Source organism: Prosopis cineraria, unplaced genomic scaffold (assembly GCF_029017545.1).
Source record: "Prosopis cineraria cultivar Desert tree isolate PC_DT_omini unplaced genomic scaffold, ASM2901754v1 PC156, whole genome shotgun sequence".
Lineage (NCBI taxonomy): Eukaryota > Viridiplantae > Streptophyta > Magnoliopsida > Fabales > Fabaceae > Prosopis > Prosopis cineraria.
The window spans coordinates 41,254-67,010 of record NW_026555483.1 but is presented as its reverse complement, the minus strand read 5'-3'; the positions used below and the strand labels follow the sequence as shown (position 1 = coordinate 67,010).

General features: G+C 33.7%; 2 protein-coding genes and 1 long non-coding RNA gene across 5 annotated transcripts; 2 read left to right on the top strand and 1 right to left on the bottom strand.

Moving 5' to 3' along the window:
- Positions 1 to 3,593: 3,593 nt before the first annotated feature.
- LOC129295636 (uncharacterized) lies at positions 3,594 to 4,074 on the top strand. Its single transcript, XR_008589604.1, has 2 exons — positions 3,594 to 3,733; positions 3,815 to 4,074. It is a non-coding gene; the product is annotated as an uncharacterized LOC129295636 (long non-coding RNA).
- An 864-nt stretch (positions 4,075 to 4,938) lies between these two features.
- Positions 4,939 to 10,024, bottom strand: LOC129295633 (uncharacterized). Its single transcript, XM_054934168.1, is given in 9 exon segments — positions 4,939 to 6,188; positions 6,740 to 6,833; positions 6,947 to 7,026; positions 7,119 to 7,170; positions 7,491 to 7,648; positions 7,789 to 7,879; positions 8,153 to 9,094; positions 9,097 to 9,224; positions 9,331 to 10,024. Coding segments are annotated over 9 exon segments (3,006 nt in total). The 5' UTR covers positions 10,007 to 10,024; the 3' UTR covers positions 4,939 to 5,403.
- A 7,910-nt stretch (positions 10,025 to 17,934) lies between these two features.
- LOC129295635 (uncharacterized) lies at positions 17,935 to 21,941 on the top strand. 3 transcript variants are annotated; one of them, XR_008589602.1, is made up of 6 exons: positions 17,935 to 18,741; positions 19,544 to 19,601; positions 19,679 to 19,796; positions 19,898 to 20,015; positions 20,649 to 21,157; positions 21,740 to 21,941. XR_008589602.1 is itself a non-coding variant. In XM_054934171.1 (5 exons), the coding sequence occupies exons 1-5, from the start codon at positions 18,178 to 18,180 to the stop codon at positions 21,794 to 21,796; spliced, it is 915 nt and encodes a 304-aa protein (XP_054790146.1). In that variant the 5' UTR covers positions 17,935 to 18,177; the 3' UTR covers positions 21,797 to 21,941. The 3 variants fall into 3 exon arrangements, 1 of the variants encoding a protein (XP_054790146.1); XR_008589603.1 differs by having other exon boundaries at positions 20,649 to 21,152; positions 21,740 to 21,812; XM_054934171.1 differs by lacking the exon at positions 20,649 to 21,157.
- Positions 21,942 to 25,757: the final 3,816 nt, after the last annotated feature.

Genomic DNA, 25,757 nt, shown 5'->3' with positions numbered 1-25,757 from the left:
TACTTCCAAACAAATCAATACAATATATAAATATAATGATCTTCCTTTCTTCATTTTGTCCACATGTTTTTCCTCCTTAGAGTTTCGGATTGTAGAGATTTCAACTCCCACACACCTGAACCTATTTGGGCGCGTAAACTTTGAGCTCAATAAAGCAACAAAATTAAAAAGGATTATGGCTTAGAAATCCATGATGTGTACGTACATTATTTACTTAATTACATATACTAATTATGAGGAAAATCCCTTCAATTAATTTGTTGGTTAGGTGATTAATATTGTCATAGAAGTTGAAGTTTTGTTGTACATGTGATGTGATCCATCATTGGATCCTCCAAATTCTGAGTTAAGCAATTTGATGCCGGATCTTTATAGTAGTTGGTATTATTTTTTTAAAAAAATATAGAAAAATTTATTTAAATTATGTAAATGACAGATTGGTCTCACCAAGGCATAATTTCCTTGGAATCTTAAGTGATATTTCTATCATTAGGAAATATGCGAAATGAGACTTTTTCCTTTTATTCATATTAAAAAAATTCACAACTTTCTATTCACAACTTTTATTCATATATTAACAATTTTTTTTTAAATTTGCAATAATTTAATAGCTATTCGCAAGTCCTGATCATCAGGTCTTAATATGCATTAGGTATTGAAAATTCATAACTTTTCATTTATAACTTTTGTTCCCACATTAACAGCTTTTGTGTCTAAATTCACAACAATTCAATAGTTATTTGCAATTTAGAAATTTTTGTTTTATTTGAGGGTAGTTTGGTCATTTTTTAATTTCCTAATGAAAAAAAATCCTACGAGACTCCAGAAAAATTATGCCATTTGGTATAATCAATCTATCATTTATATAATTTAAATATATTTTTCTATCATTTTTTCTATTTTTTGTTGAAATAGTAGTTGGGATTATTATTAGTAATGTAATATATCTAACGGTTAGAGGGGTTGAGCTAAACCCATAATATCTAAGCACTACATCTATTCACTATTATAAGATATTCTTAACTAAATTACATCATTTTCTAATGAGTATGTAGTTAATTGTTTTTAAAATTACACATTTTTTTTTATGTTTACTCCTATTTGAATGGGTGTCTCAATTAAAACATTTTGATAATTACACTCTTAATCAATGGTGCTTTTAAAAAAATTTATTAATTACATCTTAAAAGACCCAAAATATCTTATATTTTTGAGTATTTTATCTTAGAAAAATGTCTTATATTTTTTTAACAAAGGAAGTAGTTAGTTTAATTTGACAGGAAAAGAATCATGACACCCAACAAAAAGACACGTTTAGCTGCATAAAATAAACATGGCTTTTAAAACAAGAAGGAAACTTGGAGCATATTTGGTTTCTGTTTTTAAAATATTTTTTATTTTTAAAAAATAAAATAATTTTTTTTATTTTTAAAAACTTGAAAATAAAAACTTTTAAATTTTTTTATTTTATTTTTAAAATACATTACGTTTGATTATTAAAAATTATAGTTCCCTTGACTAATGATTATCATAAGCCACTATCATTAACAGCAGGTAACCATTACTAACAATCAATTTTTCAGCTCTAAAATTCTTTTTATATTAACATAACTAAAAAAATAATTTTTTATTTTGTTTCAAAAAATAATTTAAAAATTGTATTGCAAAATAATTTTAAAAACAAAAACCAAACACACTTTTGTTCTCAGGTATCACAGGACAGAGATATACTATCAATTATTTTTTTCAAAAACTTATCTCTCCTTAAAAATGTAAATATTTTTAATCAAATCTCACTTTTCAATAAAATAGTTATTTGTCTTTAAACTAATATCATATTTTCATATTTATCCTATTTAACAGGATATTTCACTCTAATATAAACATAAAATAATTTTTATTAGGGGCACTTTAAAAATAAAGGTAATGATTATATTTTAAAATAATAAAAATGCTTTAGATTTCTTAACATCTAACCTCTTAAAAAATGCCTTACATTTTTTAGCAGAAGGATTAATTGTTAAGAAAATTTTATTTTGATAATTAATTTTAGTTAAGAGCAAGACTGGAAAGTCATTTTTTCTTATAGAAGTAGAATATTATTAATTATCATTTCTTAAAAACCATCAAGGTGGTTAACTTCACCCTATAACTAGGATTAGAGGAGTATTTGTTTCATAAATTTACAATTTCCTCAACTGAACAGCAATTATTGTGGGATGTTAATAGTAAATGTTAATTTCATTTCTTTGATCGATAATCAAATTAACTTAAAATGTAATGTAAAAAGGTGCAACAAGGAATGAGGAATCTAAGTGTGCTTTGGAAATAGAAGTGATGATGAAAACGGAGCCCTTGAATGAGGGGGAAAAGAAAAGGGGGGAAAAAAGAAAGAAAAAGAGGGGAATGAATATAGTTGATGCAGACCTTGGGATAAAGTCAAACTTTTAGAACCTTTTAGAATAGAAGCGCTTCAATTGCTTGCAAGTGAAACAAAGCATCCTGTAGTAAATTAGTCATGATCAAGATGTACCAACCAACTGGCTGGATAGCTAGAGATCACTCGGAGATAAAATTAAAAGGGACACTCATCAATGTAAATATTATAGCTAGCTAGCGTGTTGCGTAAAAAGGGTCCCCCAGCAACCAAATCACGTGCTTAGATGCATCAAAGTTTGTATATATACAGACCTCTTTAATATATATTAATTATTAAACAACCACAGCAATCATAATGGTAAGAGATTCAGATTTAAAAGTTTTAATTTAGATTATAAAAGGAACATATGATGAAACTATATATTAGACAATAGTAAAAAAATTTAAAAAAAATCAGATCTTAAAGTTATGATCAATTTATTATTAACAATAAATTTTCATGACGAAAGATAATATATATTTCCGAAACATGGCACACGCAGAAAAGTACAACCAAAGCGAGAGGGTACAACCAAACTGATTTGATGATTATATTCTGAATCCCATTTGCTTGATCTCCATAACCAACACTCCAACCTCTCTTCTTCTCATCTCTTTCTTCTCTCTTCACCATCCTCTCCTGAATCAGAGCCCCATGTACCCAAATATTGAGCGCATTTTCTTCTCAAAAGAGAATTCTGATGAAGATGTCGGCATAAAACCCGCTCTCCAGTTTCAAAATCATCACTTCATTGAAAGCGTCCCAAAATGTTCCCAGTCTAGGGCGATTTCTGACTCTCTGGGATTACAGCCGTCAACGAGACTGGATAATCCAATTTCCAATCTCAATCAGAGCCAGTTTGACAGAAGAAACAGCTCCCAGCCTCATTCTACAGCCCAAAAAGAAAAGAAGAAAGAAGAGAAGGAGAAGGGGAGGGAGGAGGATTCTTGTTATTATCAAAAGAGAATAGCAAGCTAAAGGCAGAAGAGGAGGAGGAGGAGGAGGAGGAAGAGGAGGGGGAGGAGGAAGGGTTCAGAACTCCAACTACTTTGGATCAAAGAATCCCAGAGGCCAAACAGTGCCCGCCAGCACCCAGAAAACCCAAGCCATCTCTGAAAAGAAAAGCACCCCACACTCTCGCTACTGCCCCAATTTATCTTTCATCCAAAGAGGTTCAGCTATTGTTCCCAGTTCAACACAACCCACTTTCCGATTCCCTCAGAATCACCAAGAAGATTCGAAGAGATGACCCCAACTGATCTGATTTGGTTCTCAAAAACTACATGCTCCATGGTTTCCATGTGTACTAATAAGGTGCAAGTGCAAAATTTTGCTTTTTAGCTCCCCCCACCACCCCATTTTTTTTTTTTACCTGCCATTATTGGTGGTTTGAAGGTTGGACTTCTCTATATAACTCTCCTGGACTTCTGGTGTTTAAATTATGACGCTTGGTGATTTGGGATGTGCATGACAAAGAGAGTTGCGTAGAACGTACTAACTATCATGGGGGTGGTCAGGAGTTGAATCCCCAGACCGGTGAACAATTTAGAAGATCTTCGCTCACTTGATGTATATTTTATGATAATTATGAGTTATTAGCTGTAACTTTCTCCTTAATGATAAACCACTTGATCTCCGGAGAGTTTTCACTTCTCCTTCATTGTTTTTATCGTGTTCGGTTACTAATTGGTATTGGTAGGAATGATGTAAACTTGTGAAGTCGAAGAATTGCAAAAGATCAGATTGGGGAGGGGGGTGGATATAGAGAGAGGGGGATATCTGTGTGATTTGTAATAATTCCAAGCTTTCATGATTATTAGCTTCTTTTTTTTTTGAGTAAATGATTAATTATTAGCTACTTTTGTGCTTTCTCTCCATTTCTTTTTATCATTCGTTTCTACCATCCATACTATTATCAATGCAGAAAAATATAAAAAAATAAAAATATATAAAATTTTAAATATGTTCTTATATAAAAAAATTTTTAAAAGTGATATCATATTACTTTTTTTTTTATAAAGAGTAATTTTAAAAATATTTTTTAAATATTATTTAAAAAATAGCATTATAACTTATAAATAAGATTAAATAAACTTTTAGAACGTGTCGGATAAATGAAACTAGAGGGAGTACTTACTAATTGCTATGTACGCATTTCATCAGCTATAGTACTATAAAGGAAGAGAAGTTTATTCTGATGCATATTTCATTTATTGCATAATCAGCAAAATCTATGTTATGATTTACTCTATATGATATTCATCTCTTCGAGCCTTTAAGATTCTTGGCTCTTGCTTTCTTTATGAAAACTGACAGATTCTTTCTTCGATTCTACGTTGTACATAAGGTAGTCTTCAGACTCTAGGGAAGAAATAAAACAAAAGGGGGGAAAAAGTACAAGGAGGTTGCGGAATTGATGCGTCAATGTGCATAACCTTTATTACTGCATAAAAAGTGAATTAATTAACTTGATAATCGCAATCATAAGTTTCATAATAATATAATCCGTATCTACACACACACACACACACACACTAATATACAAGTTACGGCGAAAAATCTTACGAGTCGTCCTTATTGACAAAGTTTTTCCTCCTTGCCTATGCTATCAAGTCAACCATTTGAGGATCCTTTACTGGACACATATACATATATGTAAACACATATATCAGAATAATTGCATATCCAAAGTACATATATAGATCAGTGCAACGAGAAAACTCAGATTAACTTGACATCATGATGCGCATGATTCTGACATTTCATGGCACTGGGGCTGGACTTCCATCCGCATCTGTGTGTCTGGAAATGATGACGAATTCCATTCTAAGACAGGATATCGATCGAGTGAAAATTACGATAAAGAAATAAGTGAATCTCATTTAGAAGGCCCCAGATCTTTCATACATGTATTTTCTTTCCGTATAAATTACCTGTAAATTGAAGAATCCAATTTGAAGTGATTAAGATCAAGAAGAGAGAATTCAAAAGAAGCCGCTGCTGATCCTTTTAGGCAACCCAAAATTCTGATAGCACCTAATTTCACCCCCTATGCTGGCCGTCGCAATCACCAGGCCCCACGCTACAGGATAGCCTGATGACGTGGCTGCTTGGCTATTATCAGTTAGAAGGCGAAACGAAGACCTCGAAGAGGTCGGAGCATTGGTAGCAGATATAGCAGACGGATCATCTTGCCTCGTCGAGCTGGCTGAATCCGAAGCCAACGACTCTGTTAGCGATATGGCCATGGGATCCACTTCTTGGCGATCATCGGGACCACTTTCAGCGGCGGTGCAACTAGCACTATCACTGTTATCAGTACTTTCGGAGCTATTTTCATCGTCGGTGGTATTTTTCTTGGGAGGGAGAGGCGGCAACGTCGTGGTGCCGTTGTTGGGCGGTGAATCGGCGGCGGCGTCGGTGTTAGGTTGATCTGTGGCGGAAGGATCTGATTCCTTCTTGTTGGGAAGAGGGGGAAGATTACCTCTCTTGCTGTTATCATCTGAAGGGCGTTTGGAAGTCTTCTTGTTAGCTTGAGGGGGATCGCCCTTGATGGTGAAAGGCCATGGCACTGCCACAGAAACATCCTTGCAGGGGAAGCTCTCAAAAGCCCTAGTCATAACTAATGCTCTTGCTTTTGCGTTATTGCCTCCTTGTCGAGGCTCTTCGTACTTCCACATGTATACCTGAGAATCTTCGCTCGCACTTATCACGTGTCTTCCACTCGGACTGAATGAAGCCGCGATTTGACTGTTTGAATTTCGGAAACCTGCTAACGTGCCCGGTCAAGACCATACACATATTGTATCCAAAGAGAGATTCATAAATTTTGACCAAAAAAACCAGAGAGATTCATAATTTTCATTTTCTAACCCATGTGATTAGTACTTTGTTTTCTGAACTAGATGAAATATAACTGTAAAAACATCTCTTATTAAGGAAAGGTATTTCTTGTTCAAAGATATATACATGCTCTATCTATTTCATTCGAGAATCTTAAATATATTATTTGACCCATTTTTAACTCTTTAAAACTATGTCTTTCATCGCTCAAATATATGACAAAACATGGCGAATATATGTTCTCTAAAGTTGGAGTGCCGAAAAAAGAAGCCTTGAAGAAATGAATTTATAAATTGTACATTTCTAAAATTTAGGAGCGTATAAGGGCGTGACTAAATGACTAAACTACCGATATGTGATTATGAAACATGAAATTAAAGAATACATATATATATATATATATATGAATATATTTTAAGTCAGGTTAGTTAAACAGAATAATTAGTAACCGATCATGATCATGGCTTGTGATAGCACCTTGGAACTTATGAACAACTTTTGTGCCTTCTACAATTTTAATCCTGGCATCAGCTGAAGTGACAAGCACTTCTGACGGATTACTCGGTGCGAACTGCAAAACATATACAAAGCCGCCAACTCATTTACATTCTCCTTTTTATAGTATGAAACAGGCTTCACAGCTATCAGCTATTGCTCATTAAAAATCAACAATGCTATAATTACCTGAAAACCAGTGATTTTTCTCAGCGGAGCTTTCTTTCTCTGCTGTAAATCAATTGTGCTTGTTTGACTTAGTTTGCAGTCTGCAACAGGAATTCATGATATGTCAAAGTTTTGCAAGAAGGATTTATGATGATTGCCAAGCCGAGGGTATATAAAGAGCAAGGGGTTGTACCTTGTGTGCCATACATACAACAAGTCCCATTATGTGTACCAACAAGAGCAGCCTGTAGCATTGATAGTTTATGCAATCATTATGTTAACCATTATTTTCATGGATCAAGGTTAGCATGTGTTGGAGTATTAAATAGGAGGAATGACTACAAAGTCTTAAAACTCAAAATTTATGACAATTAAGTCATCAATAAAAATTTTTAAAAAATAAGTTATAAATATTAATTGAAACAACTAAAAATTCTGAACTTATAACTATATGAATCAATATTTATAATTAATTTTTTTAAAAAAATTATTGAAAATTTAACTGTAAAAAATTATGAGATGTGGGATTTTTTTAATGTAACTTTTCTTATGAAAAAGGGCCCACCTGACCGTCAGGAGTGTAAGAAACGGCGGTGACCATTTCATGAACGTCGGCCCAATCCACGACTTGCCGTTGAGGAATGCTCCATATTCTAATCTTAGCATCCAGGGACCCACTTATGAAATAATCCTCGTCTATTGGATTGAACTGTACGCACGTTACTGTGCCCCGCCCAACAACAATTACATGTATGGAGACACTTGAGGCAATTATTTCATTTCGTTTAAATTCAAACGCTCACCAAATATTTAAAACAACACTTTTTCCCCCGTAAAAGAACCAAAACGTATGGCAACCTTACCATAGTCATTATGGGTGAACACCTTCAAGCAGGACTTCAATTCCAGGTCCCATAGTCTCACTGTTTTATCCATTGAAGACGAGAGAAGCAACTGCAGTGATTCCAACTTCAGTAAATTATTCCCGTACTTAAAAAGACATAAAGAAAATTATAGTATAGTTTCTCATACTTAGCTTGCTTAGACGTTTATTGAGTGATAAAAAAAACATCAACATGCATAAAATCTCCTGTTCTCCAGGGATTTCAACTAATGTAAGTAAATCTTGGCCCTTCCTTAAAACATGCAAGAATTTGCACAACAATGAAACATAAAAAATAACGTGTTTGGGGAAAAAAAAACATTAAAAAAAAATAGTGCCCTGACCTGACTTTTGGACCAAGAAAAATCCAAAACGTCTTCAGAATGGCCTAGGAAAGTGCAGAAGGGTTTATCAGAAAGGGAGAACACGGTCTCCGGCACATGAACGTGCTCCGGAACCTTATCATCTTTTTTAGTCCCGGGTTTGCCTTTTTTCTTGGCTGCCACCTCCTCCTCCATCGCCCCCTCTTGGGCGGCCGACGAAGCAAGCAGCGAGGGATGAAGTGGAGTGAGATTCCCTTCCTCCGCGGTCAAGGACATGAGCTCACACTCCTGCACTTCCCACACGTGAATCACCTTATCCTCGCCGCCACTTGCCAAATAACGGCCGTCCCAGCTAAACTTGATGATCCAAATACCCCCCTCATGAGCCTGAAATTCTTGGCACATGTGCAACGCTGAAAGCTCTTTATGAGTTTTCCCGCTCTGCCTCACCCTAACCCATTCGTTGTTCTTATTCTGCTTCTGATTTGGATCTGAGCTAGCTGCTGGTTGTGGTGCAGAAGGAGGTAGGGGAGGCAAATTAGGAGGCGTTACTTCATTAATGCTCTCCGATCTCTCTCTTTCGCCGATGAATCCGCTTGCCACGCCCTTTATGTTCTTCAACAGAGCAACCCCAGTTTTCTTGCTCATTCTCAAGCTCTTGTTCAGGTAGTAGTTTGCGCTCGGCTTACTCTCGTCATTTTTTTCTCTCCCGCGTCGCATGAGCTCTTTAACGATCGGTGAGTGCCCTACAGATTTCTCGAACTCCTCCATCGTTAGTTTTTTTCCTGTTTGTATGTCATTCAGACTGCTCCATGTGCCGTCGTTGCCAGGGTCCTTTCCGGTGACAATGAACTCTTTTCCGGTGTCGAGGTTCTTGATAAGGAAGAAGGAAGCGAATCTAGTATTTGACACGACCGTGGTTAGTTTGCGGTCATGTTGGCGCCCAGATTGGTTATCCCTAAAGCACCTGAACTGGCCTCCTGTTTCATTGTTGCAGCAGAGGCTGGGCCATAGTATGTGTAGGGGCACATGCGAGGACGAGCGAGGGTGATCTCTGATGATGTTCTTGTCAGACGCTGCTTTGAGACCTTACCTGTAACAAGCAATTAAGAGTAGCGATCAGCATAATCACATACCATATTCTTCTCAGGAAAAATGAAAGAACCAGCGCTAATCAAGCACTATTTTAGTAACCATACCTACTAGTTCCTCCTTCCTCATTCTAGGCAAGGAATAAGTATCGCAATCTATGTCACCGTCAGAGCGTGACCTGACTAGAACGAATGGCAGAGGGGAATGCTCTGTTTTATGCTCATCAGCCGATGGTGGTGAGGGTGGTGACTCAGATGTAGTTTTATGCTCTGTTTTATTCTGATCACATGAGGCAGCAGTTTCAGCATTTGTAGCAGCAGCAGCATTAGTTTCAACAGTTACAGCAACAGCTGCACCCCTAGTATTAGGAACGGTAGCCTCTGTGGACTTACCGAGCGCACTGGGCTCAGCTGGAGCATGATTTTCAAACTTCCTCGTCATTGCACGCCCGATCACTATGCTCGCCAACCTCAAGCTTTCCTTGTTCTCGTTTAGGCCCATTCCATAAAGCAATCGTCTTCTTCGTTCAGTGATCGATCCTGGTGCTGCCATCCATATGTTGTAGTCGAAGTCAGGGATCGCCATCGCCATTGGCGCCATTGACGCTTTTCTTGTCATGATTCTGAATCTCTGAGAATTTGCTGAGAAGGACATGCGGCTTTCTTGGAATTCCTCATCCTCATCGGACGACGAAGCACCGTCCAAGCTTTCAAAAAAGTTCTCATCGTCATTGTCATCATCAATGCCTTTCCAACTCATGGTCATTGTTTTCTTGCGTTGCATCTTAGATGAAAGGAACTCTAATCTAACGCATGAAGATAGAAGATGCAAAGGTCTTACATAAATATTACAATGCAACCAAACATTGAATTTGGTGAAAAAAGATCATTGAAGGAAAAGTGAGGAATAAAGAAATAACATAGAAGAAAGGTTTTGGATATTACTATAATTTTTTACTTTCTTTTTTCATTTCGATTGATCTTCGATAGATGTATGGGGACCAAGAAAGAAGTGGAAGAGAGGAAATGAGGGAAGAAGAAGAGGTTCGTTTAGCTTCAGAATTTTGGAGGCAAAGAAACTGTCAACGGTTCTCTTTTTCTTCTGCCAATCATTTTCTTGGCACCTTTTTCTTATTTGAAAAATTATCAGTCAACTTGCTTATTTTTCCTTGGTGATCTTGGAGACAGATTCTCACTTTAATGATTAAAAATTGAGTGAGCGTTACCCCAAAAAAATGGGCATGCAAATATAATGGCGCATTTAATGGGTTTTGTTTTACAAATTATCTTTTTTTTTCCTTATTTAATCATTGTTACATTTTTTTTAATTTTCATTAAATTGTTGGTTTCAAAATTTATATTTGATTGATTTCCAAAGATGTTGAACCTCTTCTCTTGTAACAAGTTACTGTTGAATTTAATTTTGGATGCATAAAAGTGGTACAAGAATTAAGGATATACTCCAATAAAAGTCAAAGAAAAAAGCAAAAAAAAAAAAATCTAAAAGACATGAGAGGAAATAAAAAGAATTTTGAAGACACTATTTGTGTTGTGATCAAAAGTTCAAAACATGAAAATGGGAAGTAAATAAGCAGGTGTCCTCATTCGGCACCAAGAGCTCATCACTCAAAATGCACTGTTTTGAGTGGGTGAACAAATCTGAGCATTGGTTCTTAAATAATCTCAATCATATTTTTTAAATTGATATTTTGTTTTTTTTTTAATTTGTTATTCCTCTTCCTCCCTAAATCAAAAGAACCAGACATGCTAGAGCGTCTGCACCAGAGACCTATGACAGTGTCAGCAAGGCAAAAACCTTCTACGATTTGTGAATTTTGAAGAACGAGAGGCCTGACCATTGATAGAGGTTGGGGTTTTGCTAATCCAACATCTGCGAGTTACAAGTCTAAAGAGGTTGGTGTGTGCATATTAATTTTTTCAATCGGCCAATCTTTGTTAATTTCAATCCATTCAATAATCATGTCCTTCTATTTGTTTGTTTTGGGTATAATAATCCATCAACGGAAGCTATATAATATCCTATTTTATGGACTGCCAACTACCATGTGAGAATATAATGTGTTTTTAGAAGCTTTCTTGTTGGTTCTTCTTCCTGCTCTTATTCAACTTTGTTGCTTTAGTAGATGAAGTGGAAAATTTTAGACCAGGTCATTACAGATTACTAGACTATAAATTAATCTTCCACATTGTTTTCCATTGGCTAAAAATTCTAGATGCAGTGTGGTGTAGGACCTTCTTGAGTGTCTTCTAACTATTTGATTAATGACAGTTTAATGTTAAAAAGAATAAGCAAAATGAAGTGCAGTATGAGTATGTAACAGATAACTAAGACATTTTAATCAAGAAATAAAATTGAAACAGATTTAAATATAAACTACAAATTTAAGAGCATGTCATATAGGAATCGTAATTTTTTAGTGTTTCTGGGATGCTGCCAGATATGTGATTGGCGTAAAGATCCAAGGTCACCAAATTTGTCAAATTTCCAAATTTAGGTGGGATTTTTCCGGCTATATTGTTACTATAAAGCTCCTTGGCATAGATGATTATTGATCTTAGAGCCTACCTTATGACTTTCGATCTTTGTTCAATTTTACAACTTATTCATTCATTGCTCTTTATAAATCATTTTTATCAATCTCATCAATATCAATGCAAAAATAATAAAAAGAATAAAAGTGTGTAAAATTCTAAACATGCCCTTATATAGCAAATCTAAAAAACATCATGTTACTTTTTCTCTTACACAAAAGATAATTTTAAAAATACTTTTTAAATATTACCTAAAAAGCCACTTTATAACTTATAAATGAGACTAAATAAAAATTCTAAAATGTGTCTTATCAATGGCATTGAAGGTAGTATGTCTGAAGATGAAATAGATACAAAAATGAGAATAATTTCAAACCTTAAGTTCTTAAATCATTTAATATTATTCCAGCCTTTGAATCCTCCCATGCAAAGCTAGAACCAAAAAACTTACGTACTTGAGTTATTATCATGAACTATGCTATCTATCTATTTATTCCTAAATCTTGTGATCAATCACTAGTTGTTATTATAATCAGATCAATTTTCCAATTCATGATGTTTATATTCTAAGGCATCTTGCTCCTCCTCTAGTTGTTTAAGAGACTGATTTATCTTGTGGAGCAATTACACATTAACAACTCTTGTTGTCCTCCATGCTTGCGCTTGATAAAAATTTGTTCAAGTCTTATTTCACATTCCTCAATTTGAAAATCAATAGCTCCTTCATAAGAAAGCCATTTGTTTGAAGTGTGAATAGCAACAATCAATTAATACTCTTAGCATATGTAGATATGCAGGTTGAACATGGTTCTTACCCTTAGTGCATATTTCATTTGTAGGAATAATTAAGGAATGAGTTTGGACTTAAGAAGACCTTTAAGAGCAGAATGGACATATATATATATATATATATATATATAAAATACTGAAAGATATATGCACAAAATAAGTTATCTTGTAGTAAAATGGACATTTACAATAGTAGATTAACAAAAAAAATTAAAAGAGAAAGGCTAAAATTGTCTAATAATGGATGGAGATTGATTGTAGTCCAACAAAGCAAAGCAAGTGCTTTCCTATAAAAAGAACCATACCATGAAGTCATGTGCTCTAAGAGATGAGATAGGGATATACAAAAAATATCCAAGAAAATTATGCAATGCTGATGGATTCAAAAAAAGTAGCTAGCAATCTATCCTGTATCTACTTTAATGTCATGTATGAAGAAGAAATTGTAACTTGTAATGTTTATGTAGTGTGATGGCCATATGTGATGATATATGTATATAGCTAGCAAGTGAACAAAAATTGTGAAATAAATAAAAGCTTATTCTTATGCAAGTTGTGCCCATCTACTCTTCTACTGAATACCTTGTAAATAATTTGTTGTCATCTCCATGGCTTCAAGAGATGGGATTCCAATTTTTTAGGCTCCTACATTCCAAGTATTAATAGTTTTGAAAACTATATATAATTATTAGTAGTAACTTATTTATTGATATTTACCAACAACAAGCTTGTAAATGACAATGCTTGGGATGCAAATGGTGGAAAAATATATTAAGTTAGAGTTACTAAGTATGAGAATGTTGACTCTTGAGTTTATACAAGTTTTGTTCAAATTGTTATAGCTTGTGTCTTTATAAATTTGTTTTTTTAATCTTTTCTTCTTTTCCTACAAGATGGTGCCTCTTGAATGCCCCACACAAGATAAATATAAAATTAATAACAATTTCTTTTTGTATTAAATGTAGTTTAAATAAAAACTCAATACCTCTTAGTCTTTTATAAGTCATCTTCTTATCATTAAATTTTTTTCTTCCTAAGGTTCATAGTGTTGCTTTCTTTTTCTTCCTTCTCTTTTTTTGAATCCTTTAGGCATATTTTCAGAGTCTATGATTGATGATCTACTTGGTTTAGCAATAGTATCTTCATTACTATCTGAAGTTTCATTTTCCAATTTAATGATGCATTTTTGAATACGCTCAAAACTTTCAAGATTCTGCGTTGCCTTTTTTTGCCAAAATGCCCATTTTATGCATTAATCATCTATATATTTGTATTATTTCAAGTATTGGGTCTGCTTGTATCTTACACCCTCCAACATCATGTACAACATCACTTCTTGCTTCTCTGGTCTTTCTAATTTTCATATCCTTTGACTCTTATACTTTCAACGCATAACAACACAATATTATAGTGGTCTCAAACATCCGACAAGTGCAACAAATTTCTTGTGTGTTAGGTTTAAACTTAACTCTCCATTTTCCCCTTTCATCAACCATGTGGGCAGTGTATATATATAATGGTCCTTTCTCATTACGGTTAATCAACATCATAGAGAATTAGAGGCTCTATTGTGCTTGGAACATGTTAAAGGAAGTAGGAGTGCAAGTTAGCACAAGTTGGTGCAACATAGGCATGCTTTGATTAACCATCTTCAGGATTTGTTGTTAAGAATCAAACTCAAGTTTCAATTTCTTGTCTTGCTTTTTTGCTACAGCTTTGTCAAAAGTGGTAAAGAATTCATTGATATCTAAACTCAGTGTTGTGCATCTCTTCACATTAGCATTCACACTTTACTAAGTTGTGTACTTCTCATACCTAATGCACAATGATTCTTTACATAGCACCAAACCCATTTCTCTTTGATATTATACATGGATATCAACCATGTATCTTCATGGACATCATAAGAAGAGATTAATTGGCTCTAAACTTCTTCGAACTTGTCTTCTTTTAAAATTTTAGACATGCATTTATAGAAGTTAGTTAGCAAATGTGATCCATCTTTCATTAAGTTTCCTAAGTTTTTTATGCCATTTTGCTTTAAATGCCAAGTACACAAACAATGTTTTGTGTTAGGAAGAACATCACTCAAAGCTCTCGCCAAAGTTTGATCTTGATCTATAAACACAATTTTAGGCTTCTCTTACATGTGAGCATCTAAAAAAGTTTCTAATAGCCACTTAAAAGACACAATGGTTTCATCATACAATAATATTGCTAAAAATGGCCATACTTCCATAATGATCAAAGCTAAAAAATATTGCAAGAGGTTAATCATCACAATTTGTGCAATAGATTGTGTCTAGAGATACAATCTCACCAAAAAGCATAGTCTATTAGTAATTGTAGCATCTGCCCAAAATACATTAGGGATTTGTTCCTCTATATCTACTTGATATTTGTGGTAGAATGCAGGATATGTTGCAAGTTATTTTTGAAAATATTCAAATAGACACCTTATATCTCCATACTTCATGCTTCTTTGCCTTTGTTTCTGTAAATAGTTTTGCATATTTACTTGAGTATATCCAACATTTGAATTATGTTCAACATATGTAATCATTAGGTCAAAAGTAAATTTTTGTTGGAGCCTAGACTTCCTTGCTAGATCAATCCCACAAGCATCAACTTCTGATAAATTTATTTGAGATGCTAAAAAGTGCTTTTTGATAATGTGGATAAGGGGGGTTATGTTCTTAAACAAATTTAGTGATTTTATACTTTTAATCAATGAAATATATTATCATCTTACCTTATAGTTTGTCCTTGTCTCTGCTTGATACTTGGAAGAATATGTCTCCTTTTTACCTTCTTTTTGATAACCTTTGTCACAACATACATATCTATATGTAATATACTTGATGGATACATATGTATATGTAATAAGTGAACCATCCTTTTCTACTATTTGTACCATTGTATTTTATAGGTCTAAACCCAGTGTGTTTAGCATATTTTTGCTATAATTCCCATGCCTCTTCTCAACTTCTAAACTCCCTTCCTATTTTAGGTTTCAATTCGTCCTACATTGTAAAGTCCCTATGCAAAATAGAATCATTATATATATATATATATATATATGTATGTATGTATTTAAATAATATTAAATTTTTAATTTTTTAAGAAAATTCATAACAAGATAAAATTATAATATTGTCTTTTTATATTTAACTCCTTTCAAGTTTATATATATGGGCATGTATTTAACTCCCTTTAGGTTATGTGTGTGTGTGTGTGTGATAGTGTCAGTTTCAACTGCTTCTTTTTAGTTTCAACATTTTATGTGTATGTGTATTAGCTCCCATTTCAGGTTGTATATGTTATTTGTTTTCATGCATTTCATTCAATATGTGCGTGCACGTATGAGTAACTAGTATACTGGTTCCCACCTTTGTCTTCTTCCTTCCTCCTCTTGTTGAGCTTGTTGTGATCCATTTCTTCCTTCCTTCTCTTGTCTAGCTTGCATCAATCCATCTATTCCTTCTTCATCCTCAATTTGGAAACAATCTCTTCCTTCTTCTTATGTTGTTTCAATGCAATCTCTTCCTTCTTCATGCCCTGTTTCTATGCCATCCATCTCTTACTTTGCTCTAATATGAACTTTTGTGGGAAAATTTAGAGAATGAAAACACAATCCCACTTAGTTGTTGACCTATAGAGGAGTGAATTTTAAATGATCAAACAAATCAACTTATACAGCCACAGATGGTCAGGATGATCTCCACTTAGTCAAACAAAGCGTTTTGAATGATGAGCTCAGTGGTCATCATCAGTGGAATGAAAAAGCAAATAAGTGGATAGAGCTGGTAATTTAGACCAAGCCTGAACTTGCCTGAAAAATTTGGGGTCAAGCCTAAAAAAATATTATTTTTTAATGTTTCGCTCGAATAGGCCCAAGAAAATTTGAGCCAAGTCCAATAGGGTTCGCGCTTAGCTCGAATATTTGAATAAAAAAATAAATTTTTAGAAAATATATAAAATTTAATAAATATTAATTAATTTTTTAAGTTTTATATCATTTTATACCAAAATACTATATATTTGAGTATATTATTATAGTTATTTAAAAAAATTAAAAATAGTTATATTTTCATATTTTTATTATTTTTAATCAATAAAATGTCTCAAAATAATATTAAAATATATTTTAATACTCCCTCCATTGAGGAGTTGGATGTTAAAAAATATAAAATATTTTTAATTTTTTGAGGTGTAATCATTGCTTTTTTTCAAAAGTATCCCTATTAATAATGACTTTATATTATTATAGGATATTTAATGGAGGTAAAGTTAAAAAGATAAGATTAATTTAAAAATTAGTAACTATTTTATTAGGAGATGAGATTTAGTTAAAAATACCATACATTTTTTTAACGAAGAGAGTATTTATTTTTATATTTAAGACCCAATTTTTTTAATTTTTTGAGTCCAATACATCATTTCTTATAAAAAATTAATTTTATATTTTTATAAAATAAGATAATTAATTTTAAAGCAAAAATAAAATTAAAATAAAATTTAAGTATGTACAAATTCCCGACTCTACTACTAGATAAACATAATAAATAAAATAATATTCTTAAATAATTACTTGATTATTGTCCATACTAGACTTGATTAAAAATTAAGAATAAATTAGAGTAAAAATTCTTTACATGTAAGGGTCAAGCAATATAAAAAATTAAAGAAAAATAATTTCAAAAAATAACATTTTACTTATAATTAAATAATTTTTTTATATAATATAATGATGGCTATTTTTTTATATTTATAAAAATAAAAATTATAATTTATTCAAAAGTTATTAAAAAATTTAAACTAATTGGGTTAATAATTTTAATTTAGTAATTTAATTGTGACTGAATTGAGATCAATTAAATCATAATGAAAATAATATAATTTAATTAAAAATATAAAAAATTTTATATGTGACTATGATAAGAGTAATAGTTAAATAATTAAGATATTAATTTATAAATAAAGAAAATATTCATGAATAAATTACACAAAATAAAACCAAACAATAACATAGTTACTTAAGTACAAAGTTAATAAGTTATTTTTTACTTTATTTTTTTAAAGTTAAAATAATATTTTATATTTAATAAAATTATTTAAGTTTAAAATTAATTTAAAAAATAAGAAAAAATATTTTAAAAAAGTTTTAAGTATTCAGGCTAGCTCGAATAAATTTAAAACTGAAGGTGTTAGAGTCGGACTTAACTATATAAATTTTTTAAAAGAGATATAATATTTTAAATTTAATTCAAATAAACAAATTTAAATTAAACTTGATTTAAATAAGTTTTGTCCACTCGAATTATCCACCCGAAAGTGAATATGGTTCTATCTCAGGGCGACTACGTTTAGATCCTTGCCAGACGAAGCGGATTTGAATTCAAATAACCCGCGCATCTTCCGATCTTCGGATTGCAGATGCAGGGTGGGGATTCACACTGTCACAGTCGAGAAGAAGCCTTATCTTCCTCGGTTAATCCGATCGCCCATCTGACTATCAGAGTCTCACTATGAAATCCGAACATTTTCTCTCTTCCGCTAGCCCTGAGCTTCTCAGTCGAAAACCCTCCTCTTAATTCCCCCCTACTTTAGAAAATGGCCTCCCCAATAGCTTACTCCCAAATCGACGATAAGGATCTCGACGACGCCGCTTTGTGGGCTGTTATTGATTCCGCCACTGCCTCCCGTTCCACAACCAAGTGCAAATCCCTTGCCATCAAATATAATAATACCACATCCCCATCTCCGATCTCAAAACCCTTGCCACCGACCAAGTTCCAGAGAATCTCGAGGGATTCCCCTTCAGCTTCCATCGAATCCAAGGCTACAGGCGACGGTGAAGTGGATCATGAACCTTGGTCGTACCGGCCTCCTAGGAAGGTTGCAAGGATTTGTCCTTCAGAGACGAGCGAGAGTAGTCCACTGGCTCTGGTGAATAATGGGCAGCGAACGCCATCGGCAGCAGCTTTTTATTCGTCACGGGAGGCGCATCTGTCGCCTGAGATAGGGAGGCTTCGAGTGAAAGAGATTAGTCCTTATACAGAGGTCTCTCCAGGGTACAGTGACAGGAGCGAGGAGAGGGAGATCACGATGTATGGATTTTCTGGGAAGTTCCCTTCAGTTTCATTGTTCAAGGAATACCAAAATACAGCCATGGCGGTAACTATTCCGATATACTTGTTACTTGTTAGTATGTTTAATTAAGTGTTGGTTAATGATAATGCGAAATTTGAACCTCAGAAGGATGCTCCATTGTTATAGAACGGAAGAGATAACTGAATTATATACTTGACATAAAGAAACATTGAGAGGTCTGTATTTAGGATCACTGTAATATATCTATTGTTCTGATAGTATAATGCTAGCAAGAAATCATAGTTCTTATTATCATTTGCATCTTTTCAAGGCATTCTCTTGTGAGGCTTATTCATTTAATGTTAGCTGACCAACGTAAAATTTCTCATCTGCCATCAATCAGAAAGCTGGGTGAACGTATTTTTTTCCCTCCTGACTCTGATCCTGTTTGAATAATCGCACACTAAGCTGCAGTCTTTTTAAATATCCTTACTGGTTGAAACCAAACCATATTTTCTTGGCAAACATAACTTATTCCAAGCATACTTGATTAGATATGTTCGAGGACTTTGATTTGGTCATAATATTTGTAATCCAAACCCAAAGGTACATGAGCAGATGCTTTCAGATTGGGGCTAAATAAGTAATAAAATTTATGTCTGCCCATCTTCCTGCATATGATATTACAAATGTATCGCCAGAAGAGGTCATTCAAGTATCCATTATTTTGACTTCTTGTGATTTGCAAGTAATCTAATGTTGGTACGGGAGTTTAGTGGTGGTAATTTTGTTCTCTTAGCTGCGATTTTTTTTTTTTTGTGCCCCACTCTTAGCTGCGATTTGCCTAAACAATGCCTTGCTGATTTGTTGTGCCTTCAATTGACAGATTTTGGAGAAGACTGATTATACATTGATTTCGGGGAAGCCTTTCATAAAAAAGTCAGGTAAACGAAGTTTCTTCATTTTTCATTGAACATAGTAGATCAGGTCAAATGTAATACGGTGCAAGTGTTTCGTACAGGTTGGAGGAAGATATCTTGCTTCTTCAATATTTCTTTTGAAATTAGAGACAAGAATATTGAGTTTGATGAGAATCGTAATGTCCAGCGCGCTGAGTTTGTGGTTCGGGCATACATGCAGTATGTTTCTTGTTTGGTAGTTGCGATTCATGTCACTTTAATTTCTTCTCATTTACACCACAATCACGTTGCCATTCTTTGGTTAACCCCATCACTATCAGGGGAGGCAGGTTCTCAGATGGATGGGGCTCTTGTGAGCGGCGTGAGAAGAGATTTCAGAAACCGAATCATGACGTACCTAGCACAGCAGAGACGAGAGCCAAAAACAAAGCATGTCAAGTAGGTCATCTTTTATCAATGTCGTAAATTTCCCTTTTTATACTTAAGTTATTCATCACTACATAGCTTTAGCTGCTTTCCCTCCACCTAAGGCCATGTTTGGTATGCAAGAATCATCCAAAAAAAATCAGAAACGGAAATGGAATCCTGAGAAAGACAAGTTTGGTATATTTGAATTGTGATTCTTGGGAATCCAAATTCAGGAAAATTTTCTTGAATTGGATTCTATCATAATGAGGATGGAATCGGTCAGATTCTATGGAATTAATCTTTTCAGACCACCATGCCCTCTATCTTATCTTTGCCTTTTTTTTTTCTTGGTTTGATCACTCTGAAATCTTCCTCTACTAACATCGGCGTCGTCTCCCCCAGAAATGGTGGAGTTTCTTTGAACAATAACAAGTATTCTGGTTTTGACATTGAGAAACCGAACACTTGCTCCCAATTTGGCATATTGAATCCAAAGTAATCCTCCTTTGGCATGTCGAACTTGAAATAATCCTCCTTCTCTTGATTGGCTTTCACACTCCTAGAATACATCTTCCACTTCAGCTGCTTTGCCTTGCTTTCTTTCTCTAATTCTCATGCCCTTTGCGGCTTGGTCTCTTCATTGCAATTGCTTTTGAATTGCAGAACTGACGTGGGAGATGGTAGACAATGTGATTTGTTGTCAGAATCATAGCCGGAGCTGGATGCTTCTGACTTCACCACCACATTCATTTTCATTTTCACCGCCACCTCTGCTTCGTCGGCCTTTTTTCTCGACAGAGGAGTCACAAAGTTTGTCAATGGGTTTGGTCCATAAATCTTAATCGTTGCATTATCATAAACCATAACCTTGAGCACCCAACTCTAGCGATAGAGGCAAAGGTAGCTTGGAGGGACTTGCGGTCGTGGATAGGGCCCAACTAGTTGAGGCAAGTGTCATTGTGTGTCATGGCAGCGCTTACCCAAGTCTGGGCATCGCTCATCTACATGCGGATGAGGACTTGCAAAGGTGCTTGAGCTTGTGGAGGCTCTTGGACGCTAGCCACCGCCCACAACGTCTCTCTCCCCTCTCTCTTTCCCCCTCTCTCTCCATGGCATCTCTCTTTCCATGCAGCTGAACTGTCGAGGTTGTGGGTGGTAGGAGGAGAGGTGTGGTGAGACTTTTTTCTAGCAAGGGGGTATTTTGATATTTTTATTATTTTAAATACATAAATGATTAAAATTATATCGGATTCTATACCCATATCAAATAAGCTTTTATAACTCAATTCAATTTTAATTTTAATTTTAATTCTATTAAAAATTTTTCCATTATAACAAATGAGACTTAAATACTTCAAATGAGTTAAATAGCAGTCCATATAATCTTAAATTTACTTGTACTTCATATTGCTACATGGTCATATGGCCAGCCAATATATGCCAATTGTCTAACCTCGGATCATCTAATAAAACTTGCTTGTGCCATTAAAGCAACGATGATTTTACACCCAAAAAAAAAAAAGAGTTTCTTCATATTCATGTTCCCGTTACTTTAAACTTTATTAGCAACAAATCCACTTTCTCCACTGTGTGCCGCTTGTTAAAATGACTTTTTTATTAAAAACAAAAACGAAAACGAAAACCCCTTTACTTACTCTCTCTATTATGCCTGCCTTGAAAGTTTCATGTTCGCACGGGCCAAATTCAAATGCTAACTTATTTTACTAATTTCTGGTTCAATTATACTTTTCCAGGATTTGTTAGGAATTGGAGAATACCGATCTAGTGACGGTGCAGGCTACGTCGGTTGATGATATTATAATATTACAGAGTACTGTTGATTGGGACGGTGTCCTCCCAGACCATCAGCTTTTGCTTTTTGCCCAATTGTGCGTAAAGCTATAATATTCTATAATGGTTCCGAATGTATGAAAATATTAAATCTACAATACTATTGCAATAGGATCTTTTTTTTCCGTTAAGGATTTTGTTTTATTATGAAGTAATATTCTTTGAAAAAACACAAATAAATCTCTTGAAATGATAAAATAGTACCACAAAATTGGGTATTTACTATTTAGGTACTTATTTGTTAATTTCTTTTGTAAAATTATATTTTTGAAACTCTATAAAATAATAGAAAGTGTATTTATTAAAATTTAAACTAAAATTGTTAATACTGAATGTAAAGTTGTTAATGTAAGAAGCACAATTTTTATTGCATAATTAAATTAAAATTATGATTAATTATGTTGTTAATATTTAAATTAAAATTGTTAATTACTAAGATGAAGTTATTAATATAGAAAACATACTTGTTATTGCATAACTAAGCTAATGATTATGCTGCCTATATTAATAACATTATCTTTGTCCTCAACAACTATGCCTCATTATTTTGCTTAGGATTAAAAATGTAATTTTACAAAAAACAAGATATGTTGGTCATCGAAAAGGTGGGTGAATCGAGTGTCTTTTAATTTTTTACCAAAAGCTTTTGATCACAGAAATTTGAACTATGAATATTGATAGGATAAATAGAGCTAATGAAGATGAGAGAGATATAGAGTAATACATAATGAATTTATCTTAGTTCAGCCCAATTCACTTGGCCTATGTTTAATCCTCAAGAACCTTATGAGATTTTTCACTATAATGACAAGTTCAATTTAGGCACTTATGAAGCCACAGTATAATCTTAGATTTAATGTCTGTATCACTCTCCTTTACAAAAATCCTACAAGTTCAATTTGGGTACTTAGGAAATCACTTACAATCTCTTAGACTTATAAGTTTGTTTCTTTCCCCCTTACAGAGGTAATTTTAGCACCCACTTAAGATCTCCTGATCTTAAGTTTGTTCAAATAAATAATAGAGAGATTTTGATCACAAAGTGATTCTGATAAAAACTCACTCATTGAATAGATGAACACATTGAAGTACAATAATATTTGAGACAAATATAGAGAGTAATTGAAGGTATTGAATATCATAGCTTGTGTCACTCACTTCTTTACTTTGCTCTTTATAGATGAGCCCTTTTATAGTTGGAGTTGAACAATGATCCGTTAGACTCATTTAAAATAACCATTGGAGTAGTCTCCTTCTCTCTTATGTAAGTCTATTTAGTAATTTCGACAGAGTTTTCTTTGCGTCTTGTAAAGTATTTCATTAAATACAATCAATTTTTCATTATTGTTCGATCTTTAACATTGTAGTTATAATGTAGCTTTGTTGCTTTATAACAGTATTGTTACCTGAAAAGGATAGTAGGAATTGATAGCTTTTCAAATGGGTTTACGTGTTAGAGCTAGAAGCAAATATAATGGCATTTACGCATTTAATGCTCTGGTAAAAATAGGTAAAGGTTTATATCGGTGAAGCATTTTAGCATAGGTGGTGTAAATAAAAAAATAAATCACAAAGAGTTTGATCCAAGTAATAATTGTGTTTAGATACATTTTAGGAAGATTATTAAGTGTATACAATTGATTGCAGATGAAAAGAATAACTAAGAAATGAGTTTTGAAGAGTTTAGAATTAAGAACCAAAAATAGAGCATGAAAGACCAATTTAGTACTGGTGCTATTTGCTATAATATTGGTGCTGTGATAAGAAAAAATGACAACATAGTGAAAATAACACAGGTGTTACTTTGATAGTATTAATATAAGGCTCTTCGTAAAAGATGATGATATTTTTCATTTTATAAAAATAAATGTTTTTCTCATATGAGGATTTATTACATAGTTGTTGATAAAACGTATCGTTGTGAATATAAATTAAACGAAATCTTCTATTTCAAAACTTTGAAGAATAGTACCGATGTAGAAAAGTAGTACTAGTGCTAAAATATTAATAGCATAGGTGTTAGCACTTAGTATGGGTGCTAAAGAGAGGTTTTTTTTTTGGTCAAAAATGAAGGAATAGCATCGGTGTTAAAAGCACAGCACCGGTGCTACGAGCATATTTTCGTAACACAGTTTATGGGTTAAATTATATCAATCATAATTTTTTCATTTCAACCCAAAACAGGAAAATAACCTATGTTGGATGTAACAATTGAGAAAATTTAACTTTGATTTATTAACCCAATAAGGGTAATTAGTGAGTTAATGATGTGTATGGCCAGAGGGGCTTAACCTAGCATAATTGTTGTAATTTTAGCCCTAAAAATGGGTCTAGATCAATGGCGGGCCACCTAGGCAAGGAAAGAGGAAGAAAAAAGTGAAGAATTGTTCTCTGTGCCATACGTCGCGGCGTGTAACATACCAAATTTTTTTAAATAATTTAACTCAACCATGGTTGGGTTACAGCCACCCAACACATTTTATATCAATAATTTCAATATAAAAATATTTTATAATTGGCTTCAATTTGCATGATACAACATTTCAGTTAAATTTTTATCTCCCACATGCCATTAGGATAAATCACATTTGTCCATCCTTATACTCCCAACAAGTAAACTAAATCACATTTATCCATCCTTATACTCCCAACAAGTAAAATAACTAATTTAGTCAATTTTCAAAACAAGCCAGTTATTTGGCCTCATAATCATGCCATTTTAACTAATCCAAAGTAAATCAAATATTAAAATTATAGTCATCCAAAGTGTACCAAAAATAGAAATAGTTTGAAAGACATGATTACATTTATATATTCATATAATTGTTAATAAACAAAAAGCCCTAATATTGACAATATAAAACATTATAAATCATAAATCAAATACCCAAAAGAGACAGTGGATCTATGCCACCAAGCCTCTGGGACCCCTCTACGTGTCACTCGTGGCTCTTCTCCTGAAAATTATTAACCACATAATGAGACTTAAAAGTCTCAATAACCAAAACCAATTTATGATAGTGTATACAAACAGTTAAGTGTGTAACACTTGCCTTGAGTGTTATCCAAAAATCACATAATTCAAACAAACTAAGTGTGGTTAAGGAGTTGATCCTCTAACCAACTTAAGAAATAAATAATTTAAAACCTTAAAAATAATTATAGGTTCTACCTATAGCGCACGGAAGCAAGTTAGACGAAAATGGAATAAAAAGATGCTGTCATGACAGTAATTTATTGCTGTCATGACAGCCCTCCTGGGCCAACTTCCAGGAGGCGGTGTTCCATCATTCGACCTCCGATTGAAGTGATTTTAAAGCTCACGTCACATTCAAAGGATACTATAAGTGTACCAAATTTCAAAAAGATCCAACGGTCGGATTAAAAATTAGACATGTTAAAAGATTGACTATTTTTGCTGTCATGACAGCTAAAAAAGCTGTCATGACAGCACTTCCGGATCAACTTCCGGAGTGCACCATTTCATCATCTGACCTCCGATCGGAGTGATTCCAAAGCCCACATGTCACTTTCAAAGAATATTATTAGCATACTAAATTTTGAAAAGATCCAACGGACGGATTGAATTTTGTGCAGGTTACAAAATCAACACTGTAGCTGTCATGACAGCAATTTAATGCTGTCATGACAGCACCTCCAGACCAAATTCCGAAGTGCGTCGTTTCTCCGTCCGATATCCGATCGATGTGATTCCAAAGCCCACACGAAGCTTATAAAAGGTTTTACTTGTGACCCAAATTTTAGAGAAATCCAACGGTCGGATTAAGATTTGGACACCCAGATGCAAAAGTACAGCTTTTTGGTAAAAACCATTTTCAAAATTGTCCAAATCTCATCCTAATGGTCACAAACCTGTGGGAACACTTTGGACACGTCAAATATGATTAAAAACACCTGATA

Excerpts from the sequence above, each read along its gene's own strand:
- LOC129295635 (XM_054934171.1), top strand. The coding sequence starts at position 18,178 with ATGGCCTCCCCAATAGCTTACTCCCAAATCGACGATAAGGATCTCGAC. Across the intron at positions 19,602-19,678 it reads GCCTTTCATAAAAAAGTCAG|GTTGGAGGAAGATATCTTGC; the intron begins GTAAACGAAGTT and ends TGTTTCGTACAG. Across the intron at positions 20,016-21,739 it reads CCAAAAACAAAGCATGTCAA|GATTTGTTAGGAATTGGAGA; the intron begins GTAGGTCATCTT and ends ATACTTTTCCAG.